The sequence below is a fragment of the Dasypus novemcinctus genome, chromosome 28, assembly GCF_030445035.2.
Source record: "Dasypus novemcinctus isolate mDasNov1 chromosome 28, mDasNov1.1.hap2, whole genome shotgun sequence".
NCBI lineage: Eukaryota > Metazoa > Chordata > Mammalia > Cingulata > Dasypodidae > Dasypus > Dasypus novemcinctus.
The window spans coordinates 21,578,128-21,602,037 of record NC_080700.1 but is presented as its reverse complement, the minus strand read 5'-3'; the positions used below and the strand labels follow the sequence as shown (position 1 = coordinate 21,602,037).

The 23,910-nt window shown below is 38.9% G+C and overlaps 1 protein-coding gene across 2 annotated transcripts in view; it reads left to right on the top strand.

Moving 5' to 3' along the window:
• Nucleotides 1–23,910, top strand: part of PLG (plasminogen) — a 60,584-nt gene that overhangs the window by 19,380 nt on the left and 17,294 nt on the right. For both annotated transcript variants that reach the window (XM_004449798.5, XM_004449797.5), the window contains exons 9-13: nt 578–714; nt 8,597–8,756; nt 17,859–18,040; nt 20,552–20,700; nt 21,731–21,824. In XM_004449798.5, the coding sequence (XP_004449855.1) occupies nt 578–714; nt 8,597–8,756; nt 17,859–18,040; nt 20,552–20,700; nt 21,731–21,824 (722 nt within the window). The remainder of the gene's footprint in view (nt 1–577; nt 715–8,596; nt 8,757–17,858; nt 18,041–20,551; nt 20,701–21,730; nt 21,825–23,910) is intronic.

Here is a 23,910-nt window from a genome sequence, read left to right as displayed (position 1 = left end):
ATTCTGGAACTAAAACTGATCAAAAGTCACAGGCCAGGGAAGTGAAATCCAGCCCTGACTTTCCTTTATCATTGTTCACAAAGTGTGGTTCTTCAAACCAGCAGCATCAGATCACCAGGAATTTGTTAGAAATGCACATTCTAGCCTTACTAAACTAGAAGCTCTGTGGTGGGTCCTAGAAATCTGTTTAGACAATCCCTCAACTAAATGCACTCTAAAGTGTGAGAACTGTGGCTCTAGAACACCTAAATTCCTTGGCTAAGATGTATGCTTCTCGAAGGGAGGAACTGCATAAAATACCCATTGTATTTTCAGCATGTAGTGCTCAACATAGAGCAAAAGACCTATTTCACTTGACTATACAAAGTTGAGGGAATATGTTTCACCCAAGAGAAGCATCTGTGGCTCTATTCTATGGAATCCTGCTCTGCTTAAGCTTCCTTCTGGCACTGGTTATTTGTTTGCATCATTTTAGAGTACTAGCAGGATATATAAGCAGTGTCACCATCAATGAGCATATACGTTTATTTATTTAGCCTTCTTTGGAAAGCCAAACTCACAATCGTTTCTTTCTCAGAAACTTGGATGAAAACTACTGTCGTAATCCTGATGGTGAAACTGCTCCCTGGTGCTATACAACCAACAGTGAAGTAAGGTGGGAATACTGCAAGATACCATCCTGTGACTCACCCCCATCACCCCCAGAGGCACCAGGTAAGAAAGAATAATGAGAGCTTATCAAGGGTCTTGTTATCTTTCTATTCCAGGGGTATTATCACGATGTCTATAGTTTGTAAGTAGTTCATATTTAGCTTTTCTATAATTTAATTCCGTTGTGATCAGAGAACATGCTCTGTATGATTTGCATTGTTTCAAATCTGTCAAGGTTTGTTTTATGGTTCAGAATATTGTCTATCTTGGGAAATGCTCCATGTGCTGTTGAAAAGAATGTGTATTCCACTGTTGTTGAAGTCAAGTATATTGTTGGTTATTAGTGTTGTTGAGCTCTGTATCCTTAGTGATTGTCTATCTCCTGGTTCTGTTGATTACTGAAAGATGAATGGTGATTTCTATAATTTCACGTTTATCTGTTTCTCTTTACAGTTCTGTTTTTGCTTTATATATTTTGAAACTCCATTGCTAGGCACACACACATTTGCAATTTATTATGCCTTCTTGATGAAACGCCCATTTTATCATTATGTAACATCTTTGTCTCTAGAAAGATTTCTTATTCTGCAGTCTACTTTGGCTGATTTTAATACTACTTTTGCAGTTCTCTTCTTATCAGTGACTGTAGTATATATTTTTTCCCCAACCTTTTAATTAAGGTATTTATACCATTCACAATTAGTATAATTGTTTTTTTAAAAAATTCTTTCTTTTTTTTTTAAGATTTATTTTATTTATTTCTCTTCCCTTCCCCCGCCCACCCCGGTTGTCTGTTCTCTGTGTCCATTTGCTGCACGTTCTTTTTGTCCGCTTCTGCTGTTGTCAGCGGCACGGGAATCTGTGTCTCTTTTTGTTATGTGATCTTGCTGCATCAGCTCTCTGTGTGTGCAGCGCCATTCCTGGGCAGGCTGAAATTTCTTTTGTGCTGGGTGGCTCTCCTTACGGGGCACACTCCTTGCACGTGGGGGCTCCCCTACACGGGGGACACCCCTGTGTGGCACGGCACTCCTTGTGCGCATTAGCACTGCACATGGGCCAGCTCCACACTGGTCAAGGAGGCCCAGGGTTTGAACCGCAGACCTCCCATGTGATAGACGGATGCCCTATCCACTGGGTCAAGTCCACTTCCCAATATAATAGGTAATATGGTTTTACTTAAAGCTATCATCTAGTTAATTGCTTCTATTTGGCCTATTTTAAATTTATTCCTTTTAAAATTGTTTTCTGCCTTTGTTTCAATTGAATATTTTTACAATTATATTTTATCTCCCTTTTTTGCTTATTAGTTAAACCTATTTTAATGTTTATAATCATCTTAATGTTTATAATATACATCTTTAAGTTATCTTAGTCTACCTTCAAATATTATTCTACTTCATGTATAATGTACAAAACTTAAAATATAATTCTATTTTCTTTCTCCAGAATTTGGGCTCTTGTTCTCAAAGAATTTACTTTCACTACATTTTAAATCTCATAATACACTGATACTCTTTTCGCCCTATACAGTCAGTCATATTTTTTATTCATTTTTTTATTAGAGAAGTTGTAGATTTACAGAAAAATCATGCATAAAGTACAGAGTTCCCATATAATATCCTATTACTTACACCTTACATTAGTGTAAGGTATATTTGTTACAATTTATGAAAGAACATTTTTATAATTGTGTTATAACTACAGTAAATAATTTACACTAGGGTTCACTGTTTGTGTTGTTCAGTCCTGTTTTTTAAAAATCTTTATTCTAGTAACATATATACAGCCTAAAATTCACCCTTAACCATATTCAAATACATAATTCTAGTGCTGTTAATCGCATTCATAATGTTGTGCTACCATCACCACCACACATTACCAGTTTGTCATGACCAACCCAAATAGAAACTCTGCACAATTTAAACATTAACTTCCCATTCCCTACCCCCACTCCAGTTCCTGGTAACCTATATTCTAGTTTCAGACTCTATGAATTTACTATTCTAATTATTTCATATATGTGAGATAATAACAATATTTACCCTTTCGTGTCTGGCTTATTTCACTCAACCTGATGTCTTCAAAGTTCATCCATGTCATAGAATGTATCACAATTTCATTTCTTTTATTTTTAGGACTAAATAATATTCCACTGTGTATATACCACATTTTATTTATCTGTTCATCAGTTGATGGACACTTGGACTACTTCCATCTTTCAGCAATTGTGAACAATGCTACTACTAACAGTAATGTGCAAATTCTGTTTTAGTCCGTTTTCAATTACTTTGTGTATATACCTAGAAGGAAGATTTCTGAGTCATATGGTAATTCTATGCTTAACTTTTTGAAGAACTGCCAAATTGGTTTCCACAGTGGTTGCTCCATTTTATATTCCCTCCAACAATGAATTAGTGTTTCTATTTCTCCATAGTCTTTCCAGTGCTTGTAATTTTCTGGTTTGATTTTTTTAACAGTAATCATTCAAGTGAGTGTGAAATGGTATTCATTGTGGTTTTCATTTGCAGCTCCCTAACGGCTAATTACATTGAGCATCTTTTCATATTATTTTTGGTCACTTGTATATCTTTTTGGAGAAATGTCTATTTAAGTCTTTTGCCCATTTTTAAATTTGGTTGTTTATCTTTTTATTGTTGAGTTGTAGGGTTTCTTTATATATTCTGGATATTAAACCTGTATTGTATATGTTTTTTCCAAATATTTTCTCCCATTGAGTAGGCTGTCTTTTTACTTTCATGATAAATTCCTTTGAGGCACAAACATTTTTAATATTTATGAGGTCCCATTTATCTATTTTTTCTTTTGTTGTTTATGCTTTGGGTGTAAAGTCCAAGAAACCATGGCCTAATACAAGGTCCTGAAGATGCTTCCGTATGTATTCTTCTAGGAGCTTTGTAATTCCAGTTCTTATATTTAGGTCTTGGATTCATTTTGAGTTGATTTTTTATAAGGTATGAGTAGGGCTCAACCTTCATTCTTTTGCACATGGACATCCAGTTTTCTCAGCACCATTTGCTGAAGAGGCTATTCTTTCCTAATTGAGTGAACTTGGCACCTTTGTCAAAAATCAGTTGGCCATAAATGTGAGGGTTAATTTCTGAATTTCAATTCAATTCTGTTGGTCTATATGTCTGTCTTTGTACTAGTACCATGCTGATTTAATTACTGTGGCTTTGTAGTAAGTTTTAAGATCATGAAATATGAGTACTACAAATATGTTCTTTTTCAAGAGGGCTTTAGCTATTCAGGTCTTTTACCCTAGCATGCAGAAATGGAAGATGGCTAGCATTTTTATTGGGATTGCATTGAATCTATAAATCTTGTTGTGTAGAATTGACATCTAAATAATACTTAGTCTTCCAATCCATGAATATGGAATGTCCTTCCATTTATTTAGATCTTTGATTTCTTTTAGCAATGTCTTGTAGTGTTCCATGCACAAGTCCTTTTCATCCTTGGTTAGATTTATTCCACAACATCTGATTATTTTAGTTGCTATTATAAATGAAAATTTTAAACATTTCTTCTTCACATTATTCCTTATTAGTATACAGAAACTCTAGTTTCCTTCTATTGTTGGTTATCTAAGCATTTTTATCAAGAAAGGGTGCTGTATTTTGTCAAATGCTTTTTCTGCATAAGTTCAAATGATCATGTGTTTTTTTCTTTGTTCTGTTAATGTAGTGTTTTACATCAATTTATTTTCTTATATTGAACCATCCTTGCATACCTATGAGGAATACCACTTGATCGTGGTATATAATTCTTTTTTTAATTAAAAAATTTTGAATATATTTTTAATAATTCTTTTGATGTGCTGTTGGATTCAGTTTACTAGTATTTTGTTGTGGATTTTTGCATCTATATTCATAAGGGATAGTGGTCTGGAGTTTTCTCGGGGTATCTTCATCTGGCTTTGGTATGAAGGTGATGTTGGCATCATAGAATGAGGTAGGGAGTGTTTCCTCCTCTTCAGTTTTTTGGAAGGCTTTGAGCAGGATAGGTGTTAATTCTTCTTGGAATATTTGGTAAAATTCCCCTTGAGGCTATCTGGTTCTTGGCTTTTGTTTGTGGAAAGGATTTTAGATTCCTGATTCAATCTCTTTGCTAGTTATTGGGTTTTTTTGTTTGTTTGTTTGTTTTTTAAAGATTTATTTATTTATTTTATTTCTCTCCCCTTCCCCCTTTCCCCACCCCAGTTGTCTGTTCCCTGTATCTATTTGCTGCATGTTTTTCTTTGTCCGCTTCTGTTGTTGTCAGCAGCACGGGAATCTGTGTTTCTTTTTGTTGCGTCATCTTGCTGTGTCAGCTCTCTGTGTTTGTGGCGCTATTCCTGGGCAGGCTGCACTTTCTTTCTCTCTGGGCGGCTCTTTTTATGGGGTGCACTCCTTGCACGTGGGGCCCCCCTATGCGGGAACACCCCTGCGTGGCAGGGCACTCCTTGCGCACATCAGCACTGCGCATGGGCCAGCTCCACAAGGGTCAAGGAGGTCCGGGGTTTGAACTGCGGACCTCCCATGTGGTAGACAGAAGCCCTAACCCTGGGCCAAATCCTCTTCCCTATTGGTTTGTTGATGTCTTCTATTTCTTCTTGAGTTCAGTGAGTGTAAGTAGTTTGTGTGTTTCTGGGAATTTGTCCATTTCACCTAGGTGTCCAATTTGTTGGCCTAAAATTGTTAATAGTATCCTCTTATAGTCCTGTTTATTTCTGTGGGATCAGTAGTAATGTCCCCCTTTTGATTTCTGATGTTAGTTATTTGTGACCTCATTTTTCTCTTTGTTAGTGTACCTAAAGGTTTTTCAATTTTATTGCTCTTTTTTAAGAAACAACTTTTGTTTTGGATTCTCTCTATTTAAAAAAATCTCTATTTTATTTATTTCCTCTCTAATCTTTGTTATTTCCTTCTGCTTACTTTGGGCTTAGTTTGTTCTTTTTCCAGATCTTCTAATTTTGAGGTAAAGTCTCTGATGGTGAGATCTTTCTTCTTTTTAATTGTAAGCATTTAGAGTTATGAATTTCCCTATCCCGTAAGTTTTGGTATGTTGTGTTTTCATTTTCATTTGCCTCAAAATATTTCATAATTTCCTTTGTGATGTCTTCTTTGACCCAGTGGTTGTTTAAGAGCACATTGCTTAATTTCCATATATTTGTGAATATTTCACTTCTCCCTCTTTTATTGATTTCTGCCTTCATTCCATTGTGGCTGGAGAAGATATATTGCATGATTTCGATATTTTTGAAATTATTGAGACTTGTGATCCATGTGCACCAGAGAATAAAGTGTGTTCTTCTGCTGTTAAGTGAAGTGTTCTATATATATCTATTAGGTCTAGCTGGTATAAAGTATCATTCAAGTCTTTTCCTTATTGGTCTTCTTTCTAGATGTTTATCAGTTATTGTAGTTGTGTATTGAAATCTCCTACTACTTATGTAAAGCAATCTATTTCTCCCTTCAAATCTGTCAGTATTTGTTTCATATATTTTGGGTCTCTGCTGCTATGTACATATATAATTGTTATGTCTTTTTGCTGAATTGACCCCTTTCTTAGTAAATAATGATGCTCTTTGTCTTTCATAACAGTTTTTTACTTAAATTTTATTTGATCTCTTTATAGTTACCCCACTTTCTTTTGGTTACTACTTGCGTGGTCTATTTTTTCCATTCTTTCACTTTCAACCTATTTATGTCTTTGAATTTAAGGTGAGACTCTTGTAAACAGCATATAGTTTGGTCATGCTTTCTGATCCACTCTGCCTTTTGACTGGAGAATTTGATCTATTTACATTTAAAGTAAATTCTGATAATGCAGGATAGTTCTTTGCCATTTTGCTACAAATCATTTTTAAAAGTAAATTAAATAAAAGTATCTTTCATATTTATTTTACTTTTACCATTTTTGATGCTCTTTATTTCTTTGTGTAAATCCAAATTTCCATCTGGTATCCTACTCCTTCTGTAAAGAACTTCTTTTAAAATTTATTGTAGCACAGGCGTGCTGGTAATGGAGTTTTTCAGCTACTCTATGCCTGAAAAAGTCTTTATTTTGCCTTTAGTTTTAAAATAATTTTGTTGTGTATAGAATTCTAGGTTGATGTTTTTTTCCCCCACCACTTTGAAGAACTTTCACCATTAACTTCTGTTTTGTATAGTCTATGATCAGAAACTATTTTTGTTCCTTTGCATTTAAATTTTTTTTTTGGTAACTGCCTGTAAGAATTTCTTCACAGTTTAGTATTTAGGTATTCTTATTTATTCACTTTGTTTGGTATTTATCCTCCTTGGGATTCTCTGAAGTTCTTGGATTTGTCTATTGATTTTCATTAATTTTGTCAAGTTCTTGTCCATTATCTCCTTAAGTATTTCTTCTTCTCTGTTGTCTCCCTCCTCCTTTTCAGACTCCAATCACCCAAATGTTGGATCATTTTATATCGTCCCACATCCCTTACATGCTTACTCTGGATTTTCCTCCCATTCTTTTCCCTGTTTTGGTTTTGTTTCGTATAATTTCTCTTTATCTTCAAATTCATGGATTCTTTCCCAGTTGTACTTAATTCACTGATCAGCCCATCAGAGGATTTCCTCATCTCTGGTATCATGGTTTCTATACCTGACATTTCCGTTTTATTCTTTTTTATGATTTCCATTTTTTGCTGAAATTCCCCATTTATCCTTGCATATTGTCCACATTTACCATTAGATTCTTTAGTCATTTTACAATTCCAACCTGGCAGTTTCCTCAATAGTTATCTCTAAATCGGATTGTGTTGTTTGCTTTATCACTTAATGATAATTCTTCCCTCTCCCCTTTCTTTTGGTGAGTCTTGTAATTAAAAAAAAAAAACAAAACCCATATTCTGGACAGTGTGTATAGAACAGCAGGGATTGTGATCAATATTATTTACTCTTGGAAATGAGTACCCCTCTTCTGTTAGTATATTAGTGTGGGTTATTGGGTCAGGCTAGTCGGCAGTTGAGCTGAATTTGGGTTTGGTTGTTGGTATTTTTCCTTAAGTCCACCACAGACATCAAATACCAGCTGCTGCTATCTTGTGCTTAGCGTGGGGCCTGAGGTACTGAATAGGTTTTTCAGTGTTCCTGGTCCATCTTCAGCTTTTAGCAGCCACCATATGCCTGGACCTTGGGCGTGTCTCCATGCTCTTCGGCTGACCCCAGCGACAGACTGCTTTTTGTTTGCTTGCTCAGTGCTAAGCTTTTGGTGGAGGTAGGGGAATCCTTGATTTTCTGATCCAGCTTCTGTTGTAGTCAGGCAGGGTGCACCTGCCTGTAGTCAGGCAGGGCTTTGAAGATAGGAGTTTCTCAGGGTTCTTACTCCTTCCTGTGCTGCCAAACTCTAATTTGTGTCTACGGTGGGACTTCTCCTTTGTGTCAGGATAGAGCACATGAGGATTTCCTGTCCCTCTTCGAGGTGAATGGGCTTTTGCTTCTATCCTTCCCCCAGAAGCAATGGGTCTTTGCCTGCAGTCTTGCATAAAGAAGAATTTCCTGCCCCATCCCCCAGCAGCTTAAGGCTTTTGCTTAAGGTCTGGGGGAAATGTGCTTTCCCCACGGAAAGCCGGTCACCACATGCAGCCTTCACCAGTTGGCGTGGCTCCCTCTGGTTTTCTGTCCAACTGCTCTCATGAATACACGGTGGAGAGCCACAAAAAAAGAGCTTGCAAAATGAGTGCAACATCCTAGTATGTACGCACTCTTACCTGTTTATTTTTTCCTGAGTTTTAAATTACATATTTCCAAGAGAAATGAGGCCATTAAATTACTAGAATGCTATGGATCTAGCTGTCAATGGAGAAAAGGGCACAGTGATAATTTTGAGTCTACTGTACTGTTCATGTAATGAATTGCTTCATGTCTGTCTCTGTTCCAATCACTACTCACTTTGATTTATTTGATTGCAATTTTAGAGTTATCTGAGCAAACCCCTGTGGTCCAGGAGTGCTACCAGGGCAATGGACAGAGCTATCGAGGCACATCATCCACCACTATCACAGGAAAGAAATGTCAATCTTGGACCTCTATGACACCACATAAGCATGAGAAGACTCCAGAAAAATTCCCAGAGGCGTATGTATTTGATTTTAACCATCAGAAGAACAACAGCCAATTTACATTTCTGTTAGATAGTTATGCTTTAAGCTAACTTCTTAGGACCACTTCTTTTGACTCAAGAATGTGATGTAAAATGTCCCAGACACCTTATTTATTTATTTTTAATGTCTTCTTTTATTTGGAGTATATGGGCCATGATCATTGCTATGATGCTTCTTTTTTTTTTTAATTTAATTTATTTACATATTTCTCCTCACCCCCTACTTGTTCGCACTTGCTGTGTCTTTAGGAGGCACTAGGAACTGAACCTGGGACCTTCAGTGTGGGAGGGAGGCACCTAATTGCGTGAGCCACCTCCATTCCCTGCTTTGTTGTGTCTCTCATTGTGTTTTTTCTTCTTGTGTCTCTTTTTGTGTCATCCTGCTGTGTTAACTCACCGCACCTGCCTGATGCACCAGCTCCCTGTTTTGCTCATTCTCTCTAGGAGGCACTGGGAACCTCTGCTCCCTTCTTTGTTGTGCCTCTCACTATGTTTTTTCTTCTTGTGTCTCTTGTTGCATCATCTTGTTGTGTCAGCTTGCTCTGCCTGCCTGTCATGCCAGCTTATTGTCCTCTGCAGGAGGCACTGGGAACCAAACCAGGGACATCTCAAGTGGTAAGTAGGAGATCAGTTGCTTGAGCCACACCTGCTTCTCCCAGGCACTTATATTGGTCAAATTGTGAGAGCCCTAGAGGTTGGCTAATTTTTACCAGGTAGTTTTGCAGGGAAGAGGTAGGGGAGAATACACTGGGGTGGTGAGGTCACATTGGCGGACAGCTCAGGAGAACAAATAACCAAAATCTTAGACACAGTACCATTCCACACAACCAGCTAAAGATCAATGAAGTCTTTTAACTATGGGATTTATCATTCTATCCTCCAAACTCTGAAGTGAAGTTTTTGCTTGTCATTTATCTGTGGGTCACAAGTCACCATATAAATATCACCTGAGCTGTACAGACACACCGGTCCTAAGCACTAGCGGTCTGCAGGAAAAGGGATTGCCAGAGCAAGGAAACAACCAAGAGACAGGACTTATGCAGGGGCTGGCAGGTAGAATGAGAAGGTAGGTAGACAAAAGACCTGATCTGACCACATCAGCTTTTCTGCCATCAATAACTATAAAATATATGGAAAAGCTGTTTTCAGACGATGGACAACAGGCAGCACAAGAAGAAAACCTTTTAGAGAAGGAAAAAAAATACGATAAGCTTCACAATTATTGTGTCTTGCTTCCTGGACTGCAGTGCGAGGGACATGGACTCGCAGAAGGCTTGCTGAGCAGAAGAGACGAGGAGTGGAGATCACCAAGGCGTCTGGGACCTTCTAAGAAGAGTATGAGAAAGGATCTCACAGAGGAGGAGCTCCAGAAATCTGCGCAGAGGTCCCTTTAAGTCTTTGGCTGAATATAAAGCTGCACATGCACAGAGGGTGATTCCACAAAGTAGGACAAAAAGCAACTCTTGGGAAGAGAATAGCTGCCAGGAAGTGGTGAACTAAATGGAGATTATCCAGCACTGTGAGATGTTTAGTTATGATTAACCAGAGGGGAGAGATCTCATTGAACACCTCAGGCATTTACTAGGGACCCTAGAAAGACCACACTTTAGGAAGGGCGAATAGAACCCTAGAGTAAAGGCTACTCTAGGACCACTGAAGGCAAGCTTAAAAGCAAGGCTAAAAGGATCACATTGATCTGTAATTCAATTAACTGCCTACCAGAAGAAAACTCAACATTCTTTAGGTGAAAACAAGTTGAAGTCACTCAAAGAGCATCTAAAATGGTATGCAAGGGTGGTGTAACATAAGAAAATTAATTAATGTAAAAACCAAAACAATAGAATGAAGGGGGAAAAATGCATGATCATTTCAATTGATGTATTTGACAAAATCCAGCAATGTTCCTTGATAAAAACTCTTAGAAAACTAGGAAAAGAAGGAAACTTCCTCAACATAAAGGTCATACATGAAAACCCACAGCTAACATCCCAATTAACGGTGAAAGATGGAAAGTTTTCCCTCTAAGACCTGGGATGAGACAAAGATGCTCACTATCACCGCTGTTATTCAACATTGTACAGGAAGTTCTTGCCAGAGGAGTTAGGCAAGTAAAACAAATAAAAGGCATCCAAATTGGAAAGGAAGAAATACAACTTTCCTTCTTTGCAGATGAAATGATCCTATATACGGAAAATCCTGAAAAATCCACAAAAAGCTCCTAGAGCTGATAAATGAATTCAGCAAAGTTGGTGGGGTACGTGATCAAGATCTAAAAATCAGCAGTGTTTCTATACACAAACAATAAACTCAGATGACAAAATCAAGAAAATACTCCATTTATAATAGCAGCTAATAGAATGAAATATCTAGGAATAAATCTAACCAAGGATATAAAGGACTTGTACACAGAAAAATGTAAAAACATTGCAAAATCAAAGAAGACCTAAATTAATGGAAGGACATTCTGTGCCCATGGATTGGAAGACTAAATATTGTTTAAATATCATTTCTACCCAAATTGATTTACAGATTCAATGTAATACCAATCAAAATTACAGTAACTTTCTTTGCAGAAATGGAAGATCCAATCATCAAATTTATATGGAAGAGTAAGGGGGCCCAAATAGGCAACACCATCTTGAAATAAATGAAATTGAAGGACTCACACTTCACAATCTTAAAACTTATTACAAAGCACAATAATCAAAACAGCATGGAGGGACATCGCCATCCCAGCCTCCACAGGACGGAGGAATATAATATGGATTGGAGTGGACTTGCTGGTATGTTACTATAGAACTGTCGTGGCTCCAACAATGGAAGAAATTGTATCATTGATGTGGAGACAGTGACCACGGGAGTAGCTGAAGGCAGGGAGAGGGAGGAAGAGGTATTATATGGGGCATTTTGGGGACTTGGAGTTGTCATGAATGATATTGCAGGGACAGATGCAGGACATTGTATATCCTGCCATAACCCACTGGTTGGATGGGGGGAGAGTGTGGGCTACAATGTAAACTATGGTCCATGCAGTGTGGCAGTGCTCCAGGGTGCATTCACTAAATACAATGAATGTGCCTCACTGATGAAAGGGGATGTTGATGTGGGAGGAGCAGGGGCTAGGGGGCTGGGGAGTGGGGAACCTCTTATGTTTTTTAGTGTAACATTTTGTGTGATCTATTTATCTTAGAAAAAAAAGACAATAAAAAAAAACAGCATGGAGAAGAGTGGATGTGGCTCAAGAGGTTGAGCGCCTGCTTCCCACAAGGAAGTCCTGGGTTCAGTCCTCAGTGCCTCCTAAAAAAACAAACAACCAAATGAAAAACCAACTCAGGGGAGCCCATGTGCTCAGTGGTTGAGTGCCAGCTTCCCACATACAAGGCCTGGGGCTCATTCCCCAGCCCTGGTGCCATAAAAACAAATGAACAAAAAACACACAAAAAACCAGCATAGTACTGGCACAAAGTCAGACGTATAGACCAATAGAATTGAACTGAGAGTTCAGGAATTAGTTCTCAGTTTTATGGCCAACTGATTTTTGACAAGGGGGCAAAGGTCACTCAATTGGGAAAGTGTAGTCTTTTCAAGAATTGATACTGGGAAAATTATCTTCATTTGCGAAAGTATGAAGGAGGACCCCTACCTCACCCCATATACAAAAATCAACTCAATATGGATCAAAGACCTAAATATAAGAGCTAGAATCATCCAACTCCTGGAAGAAAATGTAGGAAATCATTCTGAGGACCTTGAGTTAGGCACTGGTTTCCCAAAGCACAAGTAACAAAAGAAAAAATAGATAAATAGGACCTCATCAAAATTAAAAACTTTTGTGCCTTAAAAGAGTTTATCATGAAAGTAAAATGACAGCCCACACAATGAGAGAAAATATTTTATTTTTTATTTATTTGTTTTTATTTATTTCTCTCTCCTTCCCCCTCAACCCCCCCCCCCCCGCCTGTTGTCTGCTTTCTGTGTTCATTTGCTGTGTGTTCTTCTTTGCCCACTTCTGTTGTTGTCAGCGGCACTGGAATCTGTGTTTCTTTTTGTTGCGTCATCTTGTTGTGTCAGCTCTCCATGTATGCAGCGCCATTCCTGGGCAGGCTGCTCTTTATTTCGCGCTGGGTGGCTCTCCTTATGGGGCACACTCCTTGCGCGTGGGGCTCCCCTATGCGGGGACACCCCTGCGTGGCAGGGCACTCCTTGTGCGCATCAGCACTGCACATGGGCCAGCTCCACATGGGTCAAGGAGGCCCAGGGTTTGAACTACAGACCTCCCATGTGGTAGATGGACGCCCTAACCACTGGGCCAAGTCCACTTCCCAGAGAGAAAATATTTTGAAACCACATATCTGATAAGGATTTAACATCCAGAATATATAAAGAAATTCCTTAACTTAAAAACAAAAAGACAAACAACCCAACTGAAAAATGGGCATAAGACTTGAATAGACATTTCTCCAAATAAGACATATAAATTACCAAAAAAATCAACCATGAAAAGATGTTCAACATCATTAGCCACGAGGGAAATGCAAATCAAAACCACAATGAGATAGAATTTCACAGCCACTAAAATGGCTACTATGTTAAAAGTGGACAATTATAAGTGTTGGAGAGGATGCAGAGAAATAGGATCACTTGGCCATTATGGTGATAATTTAAAATGGAGCAGTTGCTGTGGAAGTTTGGCAATTTCATCAGGAATTTAAGTAAAGAGTTACCATATGACCTGGCAATCCCATTTCTTGGTATATATATGCCCAAAAGAATTGAAAGCAGGGACTCAAATAGATATTTGCACACCAATGCTCATAGTGGCATTATTCACAATTGCCAAAGATGGAAGCAGCCCAAGTGTCCATCAACCAATAATGGATAAATAATATATGGTATATAAACACAGTGGAATAGCATTCAGCTGTAAAAAGGAATGAAGTTCTGATACTTGTGACAGCACTGATGAGCCTTGAAGACATCATGTTGAGTGAAATAAGCCAGGCACAAAAGGATAAATATTGAATGATCTCACTAATACGAAATAATTAGAAAAAGCACACCCATGGAGTAAAAAACTAGAATATAGGTTTCCAGGGCATGGGGTGGGGATTTGGAACAGGGAGTTAATTAAGTCTTAAAATGAACAGAGTTCCCGTTTGGAATGGGGGAAATGTTTTGGTATGGGAGGTGGTGATGGTAGCATGATACTGTTAATGTAATTAACAGACTGATGCCTACATACATATATACATATATAGATGTATGTATCAGAATGTGGTTAAAAGGAAAATATTAGGTAGTATATATGGTAATAGGATAAAAATTTAATAAAAAGATATAAATAGGTTAAACATTGAAGGATGGAAAATGATATACCAAGAAGACACTAACTAAAAGAAAGCTTGAATGGTTATATTAATAACAGACAAACCAGATGTTAGGACAATAAATAATACTAGAGATAAAAAGGACATTTCAAAAATGAAAGCCTTAATTCATCAAAAAGACTTAAATATCCTAAAAGGGTTGTGTGCTAATAATAAAACTTTTATACGAAGCAAAAACTAATGAAACCAAAGAAAGATAAGTCCACAATTATAATTGAATATCTTTTCACTTCTTTCTCAGTTATTAACAGAGCAAGTGGACAAAAATATCAGAAAGTATATAGAAGTTTGAGAGGCAGCTCTCAACCAATTTAGCATTATGGCTAACACCAGAATACACGTTCAAGTGCACATGGAGCATTTATCAAGATATACCATATACTTGGCCTTAAAACAAGTCTTAGGAAAATTAAAAGGATTAAAATCATGTAGGGTATGTTTTCTGACCACAATAGTATTAAATGTGAGAAATGAAAAAAATTAGGAAATTCCCAAAGATTTGTAAAATTAAACAATAGATTTCTATATAACTCATAAGTCAAAGAAAAATAAAGAAGGAATTTAGAAATATTTTGAACAAAATGATAAAAACACAACATATCAAAACTTGTGGGATGCTATTAATATATACATGTACATTTGTGGGGATTTAAAGCTTTAAATGCTTGTATTAGAAAAGAAGAGAAGTTTAAAATCAATGCTCTAAGTCACACTTCCTTGAAGAGTGGTCTGGGGAACTAGGGGATTCCTGAGGTCCCTTCAGGAATCTGTGAGTTCAAAACACTTTAAATTAAAATATGGTTTTATTCACCCTTTTCACTTTTACTCTCTCACAAATGTTCAGTGGAGTTTTCTAGGGGGCCCATAAAGTGTAAATCGATGAAACCAAACATCAGTATAATTGATAAATCATCTATGGCTAAACTGTTGCCTCCCCCCAAAAAAGGAGAAAATTTTGCCAGCATCAGGAATGAAAAAGTTATCATCACTACAGAATCCTAGAGATACTAAATGTTATTAAGAAAATTAAGCACAACTTTATGCTATTAAATCTGGCAACTTAGATAAAATTAAATAATTCTTCAGAAAAAAACTAATTAGTAAAACACACTGAACAAATAAAAAATCTCAACAGTCTGACACCTATTAAAGAAAACAAAATGCACCATGTTTATGCATTAAAAGACTCAATTACAATTCTCACCAAATTGACCTTTGGATTCAATCCACACACAATCAAAATTCCAGCAGCCTTTTTTGGAAAAAGTGAAAAAATTTATATGTAACTACAAAAGAACGATAATGATCTTCAAAAAGAACAAAGTTGGAAGACTTAGACAACCTAATTTAAAGACGTATTATAAAAGCTACCTTAATTAAGTCACTGTGGTATTGACAAAAAGATAGACAAACAGATCCACACAAATATCTTCAACTGATCTTCAATATAGTTTGCAAACCAGTTCAATGGGGAAAGGAAATCCTTCCTAAAATGATTCTGGAACAACTGAATAGCCGTATAGAAAAGAAAAACAAACTTTGACTCTTATTTCGCACCTCAAATTAATTTGAGATAACTCTCAGACTTATATATAAAAGCTAAAGCTAAAGCTAAAACAAAAAGTTTCAAGGAGAAAACATAAGAGAATATTTTCATAATCTGTGGCAGAAAAAGTTTTTTAGACAGAACTCAGAAATCTCCACCTATAAAAGAAAAAATTATAACTTGGTCTTCACTAAAATGAAGAACTTCTCATCAAAGACATCGTTAAGAAAATAAATAGGCATGTCACAGACTGGGAGAAAAATATTCTCAACCCATATATCTTATAAATGGCCTGTATCCAGAACATATAAACATTCTGAACATTCAATAATAAGAAGAGAAACAACCCCCCAAAAATAGGCAAAAGATTTGAATAAGCATTTCGTAAAAGAAGATATACAAATAGTACATGAAAAAAATGCTCACCTTCCTTAGCCAGCAAAGAGATAAGACATATAACCAAAGTGAGATTCATTAGAAATCACTACTATTAAAAAGACAGAGAGCAGCACACGGAGTCAACCACATGGAGCAACTGAAAGCCTCCTACACTGCTGCTGGGAATGTAAAATGGTCCAGCCTCTTTGGAGATCAGGCAAGTGGTTTCTTACGAAGTGAAACATCCATCAACATACAAACCTGCAATTCCACTCCTGAATATTTATCCAAGGGAAATGAAACGCCCACAAGTATATCTCCAAGAATATTCATAGGGACTTTATTCATAACAGCCCAAACTGGAAACAATGTCAATGTCCACCAATAAGAACCTCGATAAACAATGTGCGGCATATTTACCATGGAATACTATTCAGCAATAAAAAGGGACAAGCTACTCATACTCTCAAACAGCATGGATGAAGCTAAAAAAAGTTATATTAAGTGAAGGAAGCCATACGCAAATGAGTGTATAGGGTGTGAGGCCGTTGATAGGAGGATCTAGAAAAGATGAAACTAATTTGAGGTGGAGGAACCAAAAATGTTTGCTCCTCCCGGGAAGAGGGATTGATTGGGAAGTGACAAAAAGAAACTGTCTGGGGCGATGGAAATGTTCTTTATAGGAATGTGGGTCACACTGGTAAATGCTTTCATTAAAACTCATTGAACTATATACTTAGGATTTGTGCATTTCACTGTAGGTAATATCTTATTTTCAAAAAAAGATTGTCTATTTCAAACAAACTTTTAACACGTCCGGTTGTTTGGAAATCCACTAACTGGCTTCCTTCCACCCTGGACTCAAACCTGGGACTGTTACTTATCTATATTTAGAGACAGTGGTTGATTCCCATGGTTCATAATAGGTTTCAAGTCTTCCCAGGCAGCCACAGGTCATGGGTCTAAGTTTTAAAGGCAATTTCAAAGCCTAGAATTCTGAGAGGCTTGGGTCTTGGTCTTGGGAGGCTGCGTGGTTTCATACTCAAGTTTTCCTGACATTTTCACAACCCATCATCAGCTTCCCAGTCTGCTCCGAATCAGCTTCCCAGTCTACTCTGACTTCTCCCTTGATCCAGTCCAGATGTTCTAGAGTCCCATTCGCCATTCCCTCCATGTCCAAGTGGCTGCAGTGAGCAGAAGGTGAAGTAAAAGGAGGAGAGTGTGTTCCTTCATCCCCATTTCCAGCACAGTGCAGCCTATAGAAACGTGATCCTGCCTTGTGGAGGCTTAATTTCCAGGCTGGCTTTCATAAGTCTTTTTAAACCCTGAACCCATTTGGGCTACCTGATATTCACATTTTCGTGATTTTTTCTTTTTTTTGGAGGTACCATGGATTGAACCTGGGACCTTCTACTGTGAAGCATGCGCTCAACCACTGAGCTACCCCCACTCTGCTTCATGATCTTTTTTCATTGCACATGTACATCGTTTTCATTACATTTATAGGCAAATAGACATAGAGGAACTGGTCTGGGAATGACATCATCGTGTAGATCATTTCTTCCTTGGGGAAATAAGTTTTAGTTCCAACTTACAGGTTACTTTTTAGGATCATCTGTGCTTGTGGCATTGTTACTGTACCTTTAGTGGAAATATTTCAAAGCCACTTGCCCATACTTCTTTCTTCTAACAAAATTCAGAAGGTTCTTGGGTATCTCTGGAGCGTCTTCCATCTTTCCTGACCTGCATTACTTTGGAATTTACAGTGGCTTGACAATGAACTACTGCAGGAATCCAGATGGAGATAAGAGCCCTTGGTGCTTTACCACCGATCCAGGAGTCAGATGGGAGTTCTGTAATCTGAAGAGATGCTCAGAGAGAGACGAGAGTGTCCCTCGCTTTCCGGTTGTTCCCCAAGTTCCAAGGGAAGAGACTCCGTCTGAATCAGGTAAGAAGCCTGTGGCCAGAGATGGACGTACTTTGGCATAAGGATGAAAAGAGGTGGAGAAACTTACTGATGCGCAAGACTTAAATGCTACACTGTAAGTCACGTGCTGGCTGAGGGTAAGGCTGAGAGCTTCATGTCTTAAGGAGCCATGGCTGCTACTGCAGGTAGGTTGATTCTTTGGGACTTGGAAACGAATTGGTGTTGAGGAATAAAATACTAAGCCTGGGTGGGTTGAGAGGTTGATAATGATGGCACTGGCATTAGTGGGAATTCAAGAAAAATAAGCCATCACCCTGTCTTCATGGAGGGATAGAAATGGTTCATTTGGTTTTGAATTAGAAGTGCTAGTGGGACAGTCAAATGATGCTCGCCAACAAAGGTTGGAAAGTGGAATATATAGCCCAGGAAGTTTATCAGGCCAATTTAGTTGTCATTTGAGGTGAGAGGCAAAAAAAATAATCTCTACCTCTTCTCTGCTTCCCTGGCCCTTGGTTGATAATGCTTAAATACACCTTGTTTTGCGATTGCTACAAGGCAGCCTGAAAGTGCTCAACTGGGGATGGGAAGACAAAGAGGAGCCAATGTTCTCCCCACCCCAGAATGAAAACTCAGGTGGTCTGATGTCTGTTCCGATCACTTTGGATAATACAAAGTCCTCCAGACAGTCGTGATTAAAAATGAGAACTTGGTTGGAAGTTGAGACCTCTCTCCCTTTCCAGTGTGAGCTTGCTGATGCTGAAACACCTTCGCAATACTAGAGAACCTCACCTGCTGTTCCCTTGAACAGGGTGAACATACTTGTTCCAGGTGGAACTTTGGGCTGTGTGCCCATTTGGGTGTCCCTGTCAAGACTTCAAATGACTCTACAGCGTAGAGTCTACCTAGTTCTTTCATGTGCATGCTCCACATTTGGTTCACAGTAACCCTCACACACTGTTTCTGGCAAACTGTGGGAATGCTTCTCCTTGGCAGAGCAGCTGGCCCACCCAGCTTCTGCTCTTTGGATTTCACAAGTGGTCTTTAGAACACTGGGTCACTGGATTCCCATATGGGACACATTTCAGGTTTTCTGAGGGGTCCCATGGAAGCCCCATTCACTAGGCTCGAGACAAAGGACAAGCTTAGCAAAGGGAGGAGGGACAAAACATCACTTTATTACCCCTCTCACCCCAGGGGGTAGGTACTTTAGTTTCCTGGCTGCTAAAAGGATTGCCATGTGTTTTTTTTTGCTTTCCTGGGCTGCTCAAGCAAATACCATGCAATGGGTCTGGTTAAACAGTGGCCATTTATTCGCTCATGGTTTTGAGGCTGGAGAAAGGTCCAAATCAGGCATCATCAAGGCAATGGGTTCTCCCCCAAAGACTGGAGTTCTGGGGCTGGCTGCTGGCAGTTCTTGGTCCTTGGTTTGTTACATGGCAAGACACATGGCGGCCTCTCCTGGCCTCTCCCTTCTCATCTGTGTTCTGTTGATTTCAGCTCCTGGCTGCTCCCTCTGTGGCTTTCTCTCTGTGTCTGAATGTCACTCTGCTTATAAAGGACTCCAGTAAGAGGATTAAGACCCATCCTGATTGGACTGGGCCACACCTTAAGTGAAGTAGCCTCATCAAAAAGTCTGACTTAGAATGGATCCACACCCACAGGAATGGATTAGATTTAGGAGCATGTTTTTCTGGGGTACATACAGCTTCAAACCACCACTCCATGGGTTGGCTTAAACAGTAAGAAGTCCAAAATCAAGGTGCCATCAAGGTCTTTTCCCCATAGGACAGTGGCATTCTGGGGCTGGTTGCCAAGGATCCTTGGTCTTGGCTTTTCTGTCCCAGGGCAATGGACATGGTGGACCCTCTGGCTTCTCTGGTTTCCTCTGACTCCTGACTTTTTCCTGTGGCTATTGGTGTGTCTGAATATCATTTTGCTTATAAAGGAATCTAGTAGTAGGATTCAGACCCATCCTGATTCATCTGGGCCACACTTTAACTGAAGTCAGCTCATCAAAATGTCCTGTTTACAATGGATTCCCATCCACAGGAATGGGTTAAGATTAAGAACATGCTTTTCTGGGGTACATAGCTCCAAGCCACCACAGGACTCATAGCATAGCCATAGCCAAAATGATAAAATCCCATTCAGTCTTCATTCCTCTTCTATATGTGTGATGAGCATGCAGTGTTAAGGGTGACCCAACAATCCATAGCGGCATCCACTGTATGCAAATCCTCCAGAGTGCTGTCTTCCCACTCAGCATGTCCTAAAATTGGTGATCCTAGTGTCCCAGCCAATTTTCCTATTCTAATGTCTTGCTAAAGTTGAAATTACTTCCAAGCTAATGAACTTTGCTGGTAACTTCTTAAGGTAGACAGTAGTAACTGCAATCTTCAGTACTCTACGCTGTTCTGAGGATATGACCATTGGGTCTGTCATCTTAGAGAAACATAAAACCACTGCATTTATTCATTGTCTTTCTGGGCCTGTGTAATAGTACGTAACCACCCTTTTTTATTTTTCCTACAGACTGTATGATCGGGAATGGTAGAGGGTATCGGGGCAAGAGAGCAACCACTGTTACTGGCACACCATGCCAGGGTTGGGCTGCCCAGGAGCCTCATGCGCATAATATTTTCACTCCAGAGACAAACCCACGGGCAGATCTAGAAGAAAATGTAAGCCACTTTGATTTGGACGCTATTTTTCCTCCTGCTGACTAACCTTTGCTTATAAAGGACTCCAGTAATAGAACTGATCCTTTGTTATAGAAGATCAACCTCTCCTACTCTTTCATAGTTGATGGCAGGAGAAAAACAAGAGTGATTTCAGGCCTGCAAGATAATTGGTGTCCACTTGTAAAGAACAATTAGCATGGGCAACATGCCTCTGGACTTTTTTTCCTTTTTGTGACATTTCTGGCATGCTTCTATTATTGGGTGCTGTTTCTCATTCTCTGCGTTTGTCCTCTAGCTTCTTGTGATCACATATGCTGTTAATGATATTTGAGTCAGATTTTCTTAGAAAAATTTTCAATGAATCTATTAGGACTCCACACAGTAGGATTTCCCCTAGATGCACACACATTGGGGAAAGTTTTCTTTCTATCTGTATCTCTAACTCTATCACTATCTCTATCTCTAAATCTCTCTCTCTCTCTAAATCTCTCTCTCTCTAAATCTCTCTCTCTCTACCTCTATCTCTATCTGGAAAGTAAAGGAAGACACTGCCAATCTCTGGGTGGGCCCATGGAGGGTATACAACCCATGGAACTTTCTGGACCAACTGGCAGACAGGCTTCACTGTGTAGAATATTGCTGAATAAACCAGGGGCAAGGCAGCCACCCATGTCCCACTGTCTCTATTGCTAAGTGCCTCTAAGTTCTCCACTAATCCAGGTTCCTGGGTGGGAGGGACACTTGATATGGTCTTGACCTCAAGACCCTTTAGGGTCTACCACCCTCTCTCCAGGAGAGTGATGTCATAGATGGAGCTCCTTTTGAATAAGGAGCCATGTCCAGTGGCATAGCTGCTTTCTGAAGGCTTTGCCAACGTCCTTAATGTAACTGTGCAAAACAACAACAACAACAACAAAGTAAAAAAATGGACCCCACATTTCATCCTCTAAGGACAGAAGCCTTGGCACACCTTCTCCCCCTCTCTATCCCAACATGAACTATATCACAAGCTTCTACCTTTTTTTCCCAGTATTGTCGGAATCCTGATGGTGATGTCAATGGTCCTTGGTGCTACACAACGAATCCAAAAAAGCTTTTTGACTACTGTGATATCCCTCAGTGCTGTAAGTTGTTTTCTTTCTTCTTAAGGAGACTACTCTCAACGAAATGCAGCAATCACCTTCTTAAAATAGATCTGCAGAAAAGGGGCTTTGAGCTGTGCCCTCCCGGGAAGGAGATGTCTGTGCAGTGGGTTCCAGAGCCATCCCCACCTGAGACCTCCCTTTGTCATGGGCATCCTGAACCTGTTCTATTGTTGGTCCCACCTGTTAGAGAATCCTCTCCCCCCTCCCTTAAATAAAGTAAATACGAAATCCTCCAAAGAGCCAAAGCTTAGAAGTGATTTAAGCTGTAGGGTGAACAAAATGTGAATCTCAATTCCTCCAGTATGCTGAACGTTTGAATGGACAGGTATCCTCAGCTAAGGGTATTTTTAAATGTATGCTCAAGTGTAGTGTTTGCTGATTTTATCTGGATTTCATAGAATGAGAAATCTATGATATGACTTTGTCTGTTTAGGTTGTCTATATTTTTTCCTCTTTTTCTTTTAAGATTTTATTGGGCAAATTTGGATTTTGTTTATTTAAGAGGAAAGTTGCCTAACAATCCCTTTCTTAAAAATTCTCAGCCTTTACATTATTTTTAACTACATGGAAAATGTCTTTAAAAATGAAAAAATACCATTGATTACCTCCTTCAGCTATGCATAAATTTCTTTAAGCAACTAAACCAAAAGGATTTGTGTAAATGTAAGGTATTATTAAAAAGAAATAGCACTTACAAATTAAACATACAGTAGTAGCATAAGAAAAACAATCCTGAGTCAAAACTAATAGTTTATCCAGCCCAAGATACTGTTTCTGAATTTCATTCAAGGGTTGTATAGTTTTACTCTTTAATATTAATTTAAAAAACTGAAGGATGCTCACCTTAAACAATTTTATTTATATATATTTATTTTAAAGTACTTGTTGGTTGGCTTTAACGGCTCATTTCAGTTCAACCAACAAATTCGGTACAACTAATACAAAAGTAAAAACAAATAAGAAACCCTCAGGGTTTTGTTTATTTTTGAATAGTAATAACAGGGTTCCATAATCTCTGCAGTTCCTTTTTTCTTAAGACATTAATGCAAGTCTTTTATATGTGAGGTACAGTGGCAGAAATTAGAGAGCGTTAGACAACATGATTTCATGACATCACATCCTTTCTCTTTTCAAAAGACTTCTATACATGGATTCTTGGCACAGAGAGGGCAAATGGACAGTTATTTGGAAAGTTCAGGTTCCTAATTCATTAGAGTGTAAAATATCTGCTGATTAAAACAGAAAGAACTTCCCACCTCCCCTTGCTGTTGCTGTCAATGATGAGTTACATTTATATTCCCAAAGACCTTAAAAGGCTTCAGACAAAGGCAAAGCTGCTTATGAACACACGTTGTAGCCCCTGAATTGTTGTAGTTTTTAGCAGGTGGCACCAAAGGTGGAGACCTAACCCCCTGACCAGGAATCCTGCAGGCTAGTTGGTGTGGGAGAACAGGAGGGAAGCAAACAGAGAGTAAAAGCAAGGGCTAAGCAGTGTGCTGAGATTCAGAAAGGTGCAGTTCCCACAGCACTGGATAGTCACAGGAGGCCCACGAAAACGCTATCCTGAAGGATATCAACGCTTGATGGGAGAAGGCGATGTTTCATCCTAGGCCAGTGCTTTAGTTGACCAGTTGCTGAAAACAAATACCATGCAATGGGTTGGCTTCAAATGTGGGAATTTATTGGCTCAAGGTTTTGAGGCTAAGAGAGGTCCAAAGTCAAGGTGTCATCAAGGTGATGCTTTCTCCCAGAAGACTGGCGTTTTGGGGCTGGGTGCCAGCCATCCTCGGTCTTTGGCTTTTCTTGTCACGTGACAATCTCCATGGCGACCTCTCCAGGCTTTTCTCTCCACCTCACTTTCATTCTGCTTATAAAGGACTCCAGGAATCCAGATTAAAGCCCTACCTGATTCAGCTGGGCCACACGTTAACTGGAGGAGCATCTTGGAAAGATCTTGTTTACAATGGACCCCCACACACCAGGAGGCAGAGCAAGACCAAGATCATGTCCTGATGGGGTCCTGCAGAGTTAGTTCTCCTTTTATACATGATCTCTCTCTCGCTGC